At 41.8% G+C, this 14085-nt stretch overlaps 1 protein-coding gene across 2 annotated transcripts in view; it reads left to right on the top strand.

Annotated features, from left to right (window-relative positions):
* Positions 1-1098: 1098 nt before the first annotated feature.
* Positions 1099-14085, top strand: part of IREB2 (iron responsive element binding protein 2) — a 54861-nt gene continuing 41874 nt past the window's right edge. Inside the window, exons 1-2 of one of the 2 annotated variants that reach the window (XM_057723539.1) lie at positions 1099-1229; positions 2706-2795. In XM_057723539.1, coding sequence (XP_057579522.1) covers positions 1211-1229; positions 2706-2795 — 109 coding nt within the window. In that variant the 5' untranslated portion in view covers positions 1099-1210. Of the gene's footprint in view, positions 1230-1256; positions 2095-2705; positions 2796-14085 lie in introns of those variants that run through there. The other variant, XM_057723538.1, reaches the window with a different exon arrangement.

Here is a 14085-nt window from a genome sequence, read left to right as displayed (position 1 = left end):
CCAGGCAGAAGAGGGGCCTGCAGAGGAGACTTAGATGGAGCACTCTGACGGATAGGAAGAAAAAACAACAGTAAGAACTAGCGTCTGAGATCACAAAATCTGATGAAAGAATATTTCTCAACAAGGGGAGAGATCAAACAGAGTAAGCATTGAGAAACGTGAGATCAGCAAACGGAGTTATGGCTGATCTTGACCAGAGGCGTTTCTAGGGGGTGGAAGGCAGATTGGAGAGGGATAAGGAGTGGGAGGGGAAGGGAGACACAAGCAGCCCTTTCTGCAGAGTTGGCTGCCAACGGGAGATAAGACGGTAGAGAAGAACGTAGGGACTTGAGCTTAGGCAGAGGAGGGATGGAGACTTAAGCATGATCAACTGCCACTGGTGAAGGAGTCAGGAGAAAGGGAGAGGCTGAAGCTACAGGAGTGTGAGGAAAATTCACTCAACAAATAGTTGAGCTCTTCCTACGTGCCAGATCGGTCCTGCCACCCTCTCCAGAGAACACGCGTGTAGGCTACACATATGACAGGTTAACTGAAGGCTTTATCTTCACGGTAAAGCGGTTCTCCTTAAACTGTTTTTCGTAGGACTTCCAATTCCGACCCTCGCTCGCCCCCCAACACACACACACACACACACACACCGGATACCCCCCGAAACACACACACCCCCGCCCGATACCCCCCGAAACACACACACACACACCCCGCCGGATACCCCCCGAAACACACACACACACACACACCCCGCCGGATACCCCTCGAAACACGCACACACAGCCGGCCGGATATCCCCCGAAAAAGCCCCTACACCGCTCAGTCTCACAACTGCAACTGGACACTTGAGGCCACAAGTAAGTAACGGGTCTCTAAGAGGGACAAGCGAGTGACGCCAACGCCACAGCCTCCCCCCCTCCCCCCCCGTTTCACCCGGGCTCGCGAGAACAGTAGGGATTGCGCAGGGAACTGCCTTCTGGCTGGCTCCGCCCCTTCTCTTTCTTTGTTTCCACGTCTGAGGATCCCGCGAGAGTTGGGCAGCAAATCCCGCGAGCTGAGACCCGGGGCCGGGTCTGCGGCTCTCGCGGTGTTTGCGCGAGATTGCTCCTCTCCTTCCTCCCTTGCCGGTCTGCCTGCCTTCCTCCCCCTCTTCCCCGCCCGACCTCCCCCTACTTCCCCCGCGGGCCCCCTCCCCGCAGGGATAATATGGTCTCCGGCGATGGACGCCCCAAGTGCAGGTTAGTTTTAGTCCACCGACTGGATCTGGCAGCTGGAGACGCGCGCTGCCTGGGCTCCGACGTCTTTGCTCCTCTCGCCTGGAGTCGCTTGGCCGGCGCCGGGGCCCTCCGGGCTCAGGTCGCGCTCCCTCGGGCCCTGCCTGCTGGGCCGCACTCTCTGCGCCCAGGCCTCGAGGGCCCGGCCTGGCCGCCCTCGCCCCTCAGCGTGACCCCACTGGCGCCGTCCGCTCCGCCGCTGGCCTTGACCCGGGCGGGCCTCGGCCTGTTGGCCACTGCTGGCTGCCAGCGGCTTCCCGGTACTCAGTAGCACTAGGGTCGAGGAAAGGCCCACCATCTTCTTCTCCCCGCCCCCCATTTGTAAGATGTAAAGGGAGGGGGGTCTGTGTCTCTCTGCTTGGGTCTCTCGCAGCTAGTTGTTTATTCCGCTGTCCGGCCTTGAGCCCCTCCTCCTCTTTGCCTCTAGAAGCAGGGTGGGGGGCGGTCAAGGCCGAACGCTGGTCAGCCAGTTCTCGGACCATTTATTGCAGCGCTGGGTCTCTTCTCCCCATCCACCCTCCCTCGCTTGCCCCTCAATAAAAAAAGGAAAAACATCTGTTCTCAAAAAGTGGGCAGTGCTTATCGCTTCTCATTTCGGACTAAGGTCCTGACAATGTTGGGGGTCCTGACCACCCACCGCACTGAATCTGCACAAAAGATCTGAAGGTTCTTTAATCTCAAGGCTGCCTCCCTGCCACTTCCCCCAAGAACCTTAGAAGCTGGGGCACATTCAAATCAGACCTCTGGGTCTTTGACTTTGTAGTTAAGCTTCAATTCATGCAAAACCAGAAAGACGTGTCTTTTAGGGAGACTCTGCTAATTTACCCAGGTATTTTGTTGTTCACTTTTACCTTTAGTTTTAAGGCCTGTTAAGGTCTTACCTGATCAGTTGTTTGTTTTGGTTTGGTTTTGATTTTGTTCATGTTGTTGAATGCTGTGTAAAAGCCTGTCTTTTGGTTACTTTTAAAAAATCAGTTGTTCTAACGTAATTGTGGCGTTCTCACATTGTGCTCTCTGTATTTATACAATTTTCAGGACATGTCTTCACAAAACATGCCTATTCATCATTTAAGTCATTTCCTATTGTCCCTTTCCAGGTATTCTGTATTACCACTTTTCAGGAGTTAATTATTTTACCAGTTTCTATTTGACAAGAGTCATGGTTTAGAGTTTTACTGTCCAATACAGTGGACACTAGCCACATTTTAAATTAATTAAAATTAAATAAAATTAAAAACTCAGTTCCTCAGTTGCTTTAACCACATTTCAAGTGCTCAATGGCCATATGTGGCTAATGGCTACCTTATTGGACAGTGTAAATGCAGAAAATTTGCGCCATTGCAGAAAATTCTTTTGGACAAAGCTGGTTTCTAGGTAATTTCACTTTGAATAAGGTACTTTGTAGCAGTGTTTAATGAAAGTATAACTTTTCTTTTTCAGGATATGCCTTTGAGTACCTTATTGAAACATTAAATGACAGTTCACATAAGAAGTTCTTCAATGTACCTAGACTTGGAGGCACCAAGTATGGTAATGTTGCTTAAATTTTCTTGGGTTTGTTTAGTTTCTAATAATAAAAATGTATTTGTCAAACTGAGTTGAAGAAATTTTGAATTTATTCCTATCATGTCTTAGCAGGTACACCTACATATATCGAACATTTTAATAACTCTTCTTGGGACAGGAGGATGTAAGCCCCTACCGTAGCTTCTCATTTTAAAATCTGAGTTAGTTTAGTAATGATTTTTCTCCCTCAAAGAAACTACTACTACAATTTTTAAAAATAACAAAAACCTGCCTGATGATATTCTAGAGCTATCAAATGTATAATTTACTTTTTCAAGTGAACAGTGCCCACAATTCTTTATCTGCTCTCCTTTGAATAGGAATCATCAGCAGGGCCCACTGGTTTGAGTTGTTGAGTAGGGCATGGTTTGCCCTGGCTTGTGCACCAACACTCTTGGCAGACCTTTGCAGGCACCTGATCAGGATCAAACCTTTCACTGAGGTCTCAGAAGAGTGAACTTGGCAGAAACTCAGCGTATTAGATGGAAGTCTTGACTTAATTGACAACTGAGTAATTTTCTCAGCCAGGCCAGTGAAGGGAATACCTGTTTGGAAGAGTGATTTAGATTACTCTTTTCTGACTTTTCAGTGAAAAGAGAAATTAAATGCCACATCTATTGCAGTTTCGGAGGGAGCTTTAACCTTGGGGTTTTTGTTTTTGTTTTTCCTTCTTGTGTTATTTAAGAAGATTGCATTTGTGATTTTTTTTTGTAGATTTTGGTGGGTTTAAATGTTCTAGACTAGCAGTATTTTCTTGTACATTGTGAGAAGATTTCGATATTTCAGAGTGTGTTTTGGAGAAGATCCCTATCTTAAAATTAGTTTGCCATTTAAAAATAAACAGTTCACCAACATCCTTTACCTTATGTGTTTAGCTGCTGTGATTTGTATTGAGAGGTTGGTCTTTTCTTAGTGCCATGTGTCTTTCATTCACATTTTATTTCTTCATTGATGATAACTTTGTATTAATTTTTAAAAGGGAACAGCTAAGTTGATTATATACAAGAAAGAGTTTTTATTTCCCTTTACTTCTCTCAAATATCTAGTGATCCTGGCCTGGAAGTTTCTTAACCCACATTTTATAGCTTAGTAAAGTAAAAGAACATACATGAGGATGTTTTTTAATATGAGCGTAAGTTCTTTCTATGGATAATTTGTGGAAATGTGCCTACTTGAAGATAGCCTATATTTCCCAAATGCAGGAAATCAGTAGGAAACTATCAAAACAACCATAAAATGTATTGAAAGAGTGATTAATAATATAAGAACTATATTCTCTCTGGAAAATAAGCTGTCATGGGCATCTGTACATAAGTGAGTTCCAGAGTACCAGGGTATTTATAACCATGATAAATAGTAGAACACCAGTAAATATAGATGCCTTTAAAACAGAAATTTGGTTTTTATTTCTGTGGGGTTAAAACATTTTTTAATAGAGTGGTTATTATGAGAGGTTTATTAAGTAATTACCTAAATAATTTCTTAGTACTTAATTAGTGGGGAATAAAATTGGAAGAATTATTGACTTTGAAAGAAAGGAGCAACTTGAGTAGAAAAACAAAAAATCCTTGTTGCATTTTTGGAGGGACCAGATTGAATGGCCTCCCAGACACGTGCTTGGGAGACATTACATTGGTAATCACTCAAGTTCTGAACCACTATACTCTCTTGCTTCCCACATTCGGATGCCTACCAGGCTGAGAATCACAGTTGTAGTGAGTAACTTAATGAAGGGAAAGTATTCTAGCTCTCTTATATGTTGGGGACGAAAGATAGTTCAGAACACTCTTCTAAGCTTCCTGCTAACTGTACCAGGAATGCCTGCAGCTTCAAGGAACCGAAAATCTACTGTTCAGTGACTCCAACAAACAGGGATTTATTTTTCTCATCTAACAGGAAGTCTGGATGTGAGCATACTGGGACTGTATAGCGCTAATATCAACAAGGACCTGGGCTTCTCCCTTTTTTCTGTTTTGCTTTCATTTGGGGGGTTGCAAATTGCTGATGTACCTCCAGGCATTAGGTCCATGTTCTAGGCAGCTGGAAGAGCAAAACAGGAAGAAAAGCCCCCCCAGCAGCTTTTGCCTATATCTCCTTGGCCAAAATGTCATCGCCACTCTTAGCTTTAAAGGCCGAAAGATGAATTATTTAGCTTTCTGGCTTTTGCAGGAGAGAGACAAGGGAGAAGTGGTTGAAGTGGTTGAGAGTGGGTGGTGAGTGAACTAGCCTTGACTATCTGACTCACTAACAATACCTTCCCTTATTAAGTATCTTTAGATAAAATACAACACAAATTCTTTAATTTCTGCTTTTCTATCGCCATTTTATCTTTTTGCTTCCCAAGTTTATACTCAAGGTATCTTTATGGAAGTGGACACATTGTGCACATCAGCCACATTTTAAACTTTCATGATTTCACTAGTGGCAGAATGCCTTTTTAATGATCTGGAGTTGCCTGTCTGGCACTCCAATGCATTGACTATACAGCCTTGGAGATTTTGAGTGACTCTCTTAAGTAGATCTCTAAATTTGAAAATATACCTGGTTCCAAGGAAGAGAAAAACCACTGTTGCCTGGAATAGTCAGAGACTGCTTTCTGAAGGAAGGAGGACTTGAATTGACGTTGAACAGAGGGATCACAGAGGCCAGTCAGCACTTGGGGATTAGAATGACCAGCAAGCATAACTGAAAACATAAATGAAAATGAGTAAGGGGAAAGGCAGTGAGGAGACTGGACTAGCTCTAGTGAAACATGTTTTAGAAAGTAGCTGGTATTGGGCAAGAGGGCCTTCAGCCTGGTATAAAGCCTCAGGCTCCCTTTATCTCAGGTAATCTCATTCATCTTTCTTTTTAACTGACTAACTGCTTGTTTTTTAACCATGTTACTGCTCCATCCTAGAGCAGACTCAGGACTTGGTTTTCCAAATCCTAGCTTGCAATCTCGGAAAGAAAATCTGTATTTAATTTTTTAGGAGGGTTTTTACTGATTATAAGAAATGAGGTTGGGTTGGGAATCAAAGACAAAAACAGTAGTGTAGAAACAGTTTCATTTTTATGTGCATATACAAACATATGTAAATGTGCTACTTTAATGAAAATACAGTATATGTAGTTTTGTAACCTTTTTTTATTTAATGTATCATGACCATCTTTCCATTTCATTGAATACAAGTATCTCTTGTTATCTGAATCTATTTGGTTTCTGAGTTAGGGAACATGAGTTTAAGTAGAAAGGGATACCTGTACTTTTCTACAGCTTCTTCTGTACTGGCTGCACACTCTTGCCTGTATGAATGCATCACGGTTTAGTTAGCAGATCTTTGAATATTGAGGTTGTTACCAACTTTTCCCTATCTATAAATAAAGGTGCTGTGTGTGTGTGGCAGTTAAAATTTAATGCAACCTTATTGTATAGGTTGCATATTGTATATTGGATTGAAAGTATTGTTCATTCCACCCCCATCAAACTCTTCTCTTTTTCACTTTTACTGTATGTGTACTGTCTTTTCCAGTCTTTACCCTTGAATACAAGGAACAAAAACTCACTTAACTCAGCACTCAAGAAAGAAGATGTTGTTGCAGTTTCCAGACATCCAAAGGCAGAGGAAGAAAGCACAGTCAGGCCTCATGGGAACTCAAGTTTCTAAGTGAGAGGCTGTTCTTTCTGCCACTTGGAGGTTGCCTGTTCTCTTTATCCCTGTTTCTTTTTTCTTTTTTTTTTTTTAAGTTAATTAATTTATTTTATTGGCTACATTGGGTCTACATTGTTGCTGCTTTCTCTAGTTGGGAGAGCAGGAGCTACTCTTTGTTGCCATGCTGCGGCTTGTTGAGGAGAATGGGCTCTAAGCGCACGGCTTAGTTGCTCTGTGGCATGTGGGATCTTCCTGGAGCAGGGATCGAACCCGTGTTCCCTGCATTGGTAGGCGGATTCTTAACCACTGCACCACTAGGGAAGTCCCTCCCTGTTTCTTTTTTGAATATCTATTCTCCAGTCTACTTTACTTATTGGTATTATGTGATACCCAATATAGCCACTACCAGCCATTCTTTGTGTGTCATGATTGGCTTACCAGCCGGTTAAGACTGTATCTCTACATGATTTTTTCACCTATTGTTTTAGCCTATAGTTAACCTATGGTTTGGCTGGGCAAGTCAGGCATCTGTTGCTGGTCAGTTATCTTGCTGATAGGAACACAAGTCCACGTTTTCTAATCTTGTCTCTTCCATGGACTCTGGAAGGGGCTGTAAGTTGGGTAAGCAATGAAATAGCTTGCTTGTAATGTTTACACCTGATACATAGCTTTCTAAGGATTACCTTTACCTAATGTGATTCTTTTCCATCTACAGCCATGCACTCACCAATCCTCCACATTTTGTTCAACAGTCTGTTGGTTTTAACTGTGCTTTTGTAGACAATTTCTGTTCTAGATTAGGTCCTTTTGGTAGCAGAGAACAGACAGCCACTAGCTCAAGTGAAGAAGATTTACTGTAATGATACAGAGCTCCCAGGCAAATAAAAGGTGGCTGTATCTCAAGAAAATGGGCAGGGGGCCAGAATTGAGGGAGCTCTTTATTTTTTCTCTCAGGGCTTCGGATTCCTGGCCCTCCTCCACTCTTCTGCTCCCTCTACTTCACTGCAGACAAGCTGCCTCTGCCTGCTAACTTTATACATGGCCACAAATGGCAACCTCTGTCTCTAGCTTAGCTCTTAATAACTTTCTGGTTCAGTCTGTGTCCTCATTGCAAATTCCTGAGAGAGGAATCTAATTGTCCTAGTATAGTTTTTCCACCAGGCTATTGGTCATTGACCTGCCAAGGGGTTGGCTCTTGCTTCTGCACTATAGCCAGGGAGGTAATGGGACACTGAGCCCTGTCCATTCCATGGGTGGCAGTTTGGACAGGCACCATGAAGTATGCCTGTTATGTTAGCAGACAGTGCCAGATCACATGCTTACCAGGAGCAAATGAGGAGAGTGTGTCTGTACCTTTATCAATAATAGATATGATTTTTCTGGTTTTCTCTACCTTTGTCAATGAGTGAAAAAAAAATCTTAAATAAGCAGGAATCTGTTTTCTCTTTCTGCCTTCTTAGACTCTCCATGGCAATATTAAAAAACAAAACAAAACAAAAACAAAGGTCAGAGTTCTTTATTGGAAATCAATTCCAATCCAGCCTGGTACCAGTTAGAGATAGAAGCAATACATTGGCTAATGAGACATGAGCGTGAGTTAATCCTGTTGCAAAGTCCAGAGTTACAGGGCCTTCTAGAACAGTTTCTTAATCTTTTCTCCAGGCTCCTGGCCTTGAACAGGGTTTTTAGGTTTACCCTAAAGCTACTCTGGCAGATTCTTACCAGTCGCCTTGCTCTCTTAGTCTAGACTCCAGAGATACCCTCCTTGGGGCTTTAGGCAGGCCTAGAGTGTTGGAGTGTTTCCCCTTTCCTTCAGTCTTCAGTGTATTTCTCTTTCATATTTAGTTTATCTAAAGCCTGTTGTTAATATTGATATCTCCTATGGGTAATTTCTCCATCTACTGTGTAAACCTGGAATTATCACTTTTGAGAAATAACAAAACCCTTTTACATTATCTGTCTTCACTACATTGCTTTGTGTTAGGTAGGAAAGATAGTTTGATGCAGATGAGGAAAATAAGCTAAAAATCTGAGTAATTTGCCTAAGGTCACATATCTTCTAAGTGAGAATGTTTGGTCTTAGACTCATATCTTCTGATTTCAGACCAACACTTTTCCCCCCCTTAATACCATTCTGTTTCCCAGCTTAATAATGGCTGTAATAAAGTACTAGTGTTTAATGATTATTTACTGTATCCATTCTATAAAATAAATTGTGTTATTATCCACTTGGCCAGGGTCCCACTACTGAGTACCATTACCTAATAAATGATAAAGGAGAAACTTGAACAAAAATCTGTGATTCCGAAGCCTATGCTTATAAACCTGCTTACACTGGGGGTTGTATGCTCATGCTTATAAGGACCATAGAGGCACCATAAACAAGTGAAATGGCCCTGGCTGGAATTGTGGCAAATAGGAGAACAAATGCCTTATATAAAAGACTAGGTGCTACTCAGTTCCAGCAGAAATGTGGGGTTGGTATTGTAGTATTTTCTGTTTATTTTAAGAAGCCAGAAATTTGAATTTTCATGTAAAAAATCTCTGGTTTTTTAGTGTTGGCAATTAAACTTTAAAATGTTAAAACTCTGTGTAGAACAAACAAAACACATCTGTAGGCCAGCAGTCTGTGACCTCTGCGTTGAGAGATACGTTATAATGCTTAATCTTCGTAGCAGCCACTTAGCCTTGAGCGATAAGATCTGCAGTCCTGGAAACCTGGATATGCCCTTCATCAGCTGCTTCCCATGTAAAATAGCAGCCCTCAGCATCTTTTTTTAAAGCATTAACCACCTCTTGGATCTTCCACTGAGTAATTGATCAGAAGTATATCTGTTGTTATCAGTTCATTTCAGAAGTATGATAACACACATTATCGTACTTTTTCGGTTTAAGTTGCAAGCTTTTTTGGTTCCCCACATGTCCTTTTTGATTACCTATCCTTATAGAATTAGCTTTCCAGATTCATAGGATTCTGGAAATTCCTTGTTAGAAGAGGTGGTATTAATCCAGCCCAGTTTTCTGTTGATACTCGGTGCATGCATCTCTCAGCAACGCTGTTTAACTCATTCAGCTAACATTGAGTACTCACATGTTTCTGGCGAGTAAAAGATGGCTAAGATAGCATATTGGTGCTAAAAAGAGCATATAGTTTAGTAATGGAAAATGTAAGTACAGTGCTTTAGTATGTGTAGCAGTCTCAGTCCAATCAGGAGATAGAGTAGGGGAAGTTTAGTATAAATATTAACTGTGATACAAGAGTAATTATAAGATGTAAGGAAATTCTATATGGTACTGTAGGGCTGGCAGAGAATACCCAAGGTAGGACAAATTGGAAGAGAGTTAGATATCATTGGTGAAGGTGTGGTTCAGCTCATTATGTAGCAGAGAAGTTTGCTGGCTTGGTCAGGCTGGAGCTGGTCTGGAGTTGCTGGGCAGGCAGTAGGCCATCCTCTCAAGTACAGGCAGGGGGCTAGGCAACCAGCAGCCGATGGTGTGGACGTGTATTGAGAGAACAGACGCTGGCAGGGGCAAGAACCCTTCAGAATGCATGGGACACATGGGGGCTTGCAGAAGCAGCACCAACTCATTGTGTGACCCTCCAGGCAGCTTGCAGGGAAAGTCCAGGCAGTGGCAAGATAAAAGGGTCTTCTGCACGGAGTGTCTTGGTCCAGGCACTGGCACAGGCAAGAGGAGTCTTTCAGAGTGCACAGCTACCTGGGGGCTCTGGTTCACATGTTGAGCGGGCTGTGGTGATACTAACAAATGTGCGTGTCTGTATTTTTTATATATTGTGTAACAAAATGTACGTATTTGGAAAATCTGTATAACTTGGTGAGCCTTTATTTCTCAAAGATCGTCAGTGAACACAGTGAGCAGACAGTGGTGGGATTAGATAATGAGCGGATGGCTTACTTCATTCATATTTGAAAAAATGTCCACCAGATATCCATATTTGAATAACCATAGTTTGTCAGTTGTTCTTTCAAATGAAAATGGTGTGCTTTGGAAAAAGTGGCCAATTTAGCCTGTAATTCAAACAACCATACAAGTGTTTTTCCCTCGAGCAACTATTGTACTTTGGTTTTGAGCAGAAATGCTGTGTACACTTCATTGTTGTCACACACAATATTGAGACTTGACCTCAGCATTTGAGATTTTAAAAAATGAACACTTTTTCTCCTTCATCAAGGACATTCTTAAGTGAAACTGGTATTTTGTGTGAAAATGAATGATACAGTGAGTACAAGTACAATTTAACCAGCAGTTTTATCCGCCATTGTTTTTGAACCGTCAATGCACATGTCAAAATGGTGGAAAAAGCAAATAATGTCTTAGTTGACCTTGCAGATTCCCTGAAAGAGTTTCAGCACCACCAGGAATCCAGGGACCACACTTTGAAAACCATTTGTATGGGGCAAGTATGGAGATAGAAAGATGAACTAAAGAATCTGAGTGAAAGATGATATAGTGGTGGCTTGTGCTAGTTTTAATGGTGGTAGTGATAGAAGTAGACAAATTCAAAAGATGTATGAGAGAGGTGTCAAGGATAATGCCTAGATGCTTTGGCATAAGTATCTGGGTGGACAGTCGTGCTATTTACTGAGCTAGGGAACACAGGAGATGGTAGTGATATGGAACAGGGGCAGAGGGGAATTACTGAGTTCAGTTTAGTACTAGTGAGTTTGGGAGCATATCAGTATTTGAGTAGAGTTGTTTGTGAGGCAGTTAGCTGCGTGGTTCTGGAGTTCAGAAGACAGACCTGGACTGCAGAAAAATATTTTGGAATTATTGGTGTAGAGGTAGTCCATTGAAGCCATAGGATCAATTAAAACTCCGGAGAGGAGACAGTACAGAGTGAGAAAAGAAATATGAACTCTGAGGAACTCCTGCATTTAAAGATCAGGTAAAGGAGTAGAGGTCAGCCAGGAAACCGAAACGGGGCTGCCAGAAAGTGTTAAGAACTGTAAAACGCTAAAATTTCACTCTCTTTGCAAGTTAAACTGACAGTTTCATAGATACTGGCCAAAGATACAAACCTCTTGGGTCAGAGACAATGAACAGTTTATTACCCATAGCAAAGCAGTGTGCCTGGTACCAACATTTGTTGAAGAGGGTCAGGTAATACCTGCACACAGAAAAGGAAGTCTGACTTTGGGAAGCCAAGTCTTTTATAACAGACAGTAAGCATGCCTGTCCTTTGCTCCAGAAAAGAGACACCATCTTTATCTTCCAAGGCTATTCACTATATTAACATCTTTTTATTAACATCTTTTTCAAGATAGTCTGGAACAAAGGCAGTCATTGCCTCTGCTTGCAGGTAATGCGGAAATGTGTGATAGGAGACATGAGAATGTATTGTGAAAGCCAGGAGAAAAAGAGTGCTTCAAGGAGGAAATTTTTAGCTCCATTGAATATTGTTGAGAGGATACTGAAACTCTAGTTCGAGCTGTTTCATAGATATTTTAAGAAATCAGATTGGGTTGAGCTGAAGAATGGATGGAAGTGCAGACATATAAAATGAAAAGTGTAGAAAAGTGGACATTGGGAATATAGGTAACTTTCAAAAAACTTGGTTGAGAGTTTGAAGAAAGCAGTACTTGGAAGCTTGTGTGTGTGTGTACGTGTATGTACGTGTGTGTGAAGCTGGGGCTAGAGACTTTAAGTGCTGATGGGAAGAATACAATTGAAGGGTAGATTGCCCAGAAAGGAGAGAGAATTGATGACTCATGGATCCTAAAATGTATCACTGGGAATTGGATGCAGAGTTCCTATAGAAAGTTGTCATTTATTAGGAGGAGGTCCACAGCTGCCTTCTTTTTTTTTTTTTTTTTTTTAATTTTATTTATTTATTTATTATTTTTTGGGGGGTACACCAAGTTCAATCATCTGTTTTTATACACATATCCCCGTATTCCCTCCCTTCCTTGACTCCCCCCCCTCGAGTCCCCCCCACCCTCCCCGCCCCAGTCCTCTAAGGCATCTTCCATCCTCAAGTTGGACTCCCTTTGTTATACAACAACTTCCCACTGACTATCTATTCTACAGTTGGTAGTATATATATGTCTGTGCTACTCTCTCGCTTCGTCTCAGCTTCCCCTTACAGCTGCCTTCTTAGTTGGGAAAAGGATAAATCCAGAGGTATCTAGGCTTGTGTGTAAAGTAGGAGGAAGTCAAGATAGGAACTATTAGTTTTTACTTATCTGGGAGGTAGGAAGTGGGGCCAGGTCCCGTAGGAGGCAAATAGAGGTTAGATTTTAAGGACAGTACTTGAAGGTATGAATTAATTGTTGTGGAGTGTGGGAAAACAAGCAGATCAGAGAAACGAAGTAGAATTTTTGAGTGAATAGTGAGGACTCACCTGAGGTTGTAATCATGTATTTATTTACATTGGTACCAGTTCCTCTGGTTGATGTTTTAGGAATTTTTTTTTCCCCTTCCTTCTTTACATATCACCACCATTAAAACCGCGGTGAACTATTTCACAACAACTAGAATGGGTATTATATAAAAAACAGACAGTAACAAATGTCAGGAAGAGTATGGAGAATTGAGATCACTTCATACACTGCTGGTTGGAATGTAAAGTGGTGTGGCCACTTTGGAAGATAGTGTGACAGTTTCTTAAAACATTAAACATAAATTTTAACATATGATCCAGCAATGCCACTCTTAGGGATCTACCCAAGAGAAATAGAAACATTCTCCACCCAAAGACTGGCAAATGAATCATCTCAGCAGCATTATTCATAATAGCTAAAAATTGGAAACAACCTAAATGTCCTTCACTGGGTGAATGGATAGACAAAATTTGGTATAGCCATACAATGGAATATTCTTCAGCAATAAAAAGAAATTACCTATAGATACATGCTACAACATGGACAGACCTCAAAAGCATGCTCAATGAAATAAGCCAGACACATGACCCCTTACTGTATGATTCCATTTGTATGAAATATACAGAAAAGAGGAAGCTACAGAGACAGAGTAGATTAGTAGTTTCCAGGTGTGGGAGAGGAGAGGCCAGGGGTTAACAGCATATGGGCACAAGGAATCTAATGAAGTGATACAGTGTTCTAAAACTGATTTATGGTGCTGGTTGTCTAATTTGGTAAATTTGCTAAAAAAAAATCATTGAATTTATACTCGGAAAGGGTGAATTATATGATGTGCAAAATATGCCTCAATGAAGTTCTTTTTAAAAAGAAAGAACAGTTTCTCGTATGTGGAAAATGATGTGGGGTTATCAGCTGAAAGAACAAAACAGATTGATGTTTTGACGGACAGATAGGAGAAAAGAACAAATGGGCAGAAAGTGTACAGTTTGGGGAAATGAGAGATTTGACCACATAGAACCTAAACTGCTTACATAAGGGTAAGTGCAGACAGGTGGGTGCTGATGGGTAAGGGAGAGAGTAAGTCCTCCTGGTGTTGAAGAACAGATGTGAGAATGGGGATGAGAGAGGTTTGGAGGAAGAAAGAACTTTTAAGAAGGTGTAGTTGGAGCATGAGATAGGGTGGGGCCATAGAGGAATTAGGGAAGAAAAAAGAGATTAAGGGCCTTTGGTGAACTTCCTGCCTGATCCAAAGTGGGGATGTGGAATTAATGTTGCGAAAAA

The sequence above is a fragment of the Hippopotamus amphibius genome, chromosome 2, assembly GCF_030028045.1.
Source record: "Hippopotamus amphibius kiboko isolate mHipAmp2 chromosome 2, mHipAmp2.hap2, whole genome shotgun sequence".
Classification (NCBI taxonomy): Eukaryota; Metazoa; Chordata; class Mammalia; order Artiodactyla; family Hippopotamidae; genus Hippopotamus; species Hippopotamus amphibius.
Note: the sequence above shows the minus strand (reverse complement) of the source record. Positions and strands in the feature narration are given on the sequence as shown.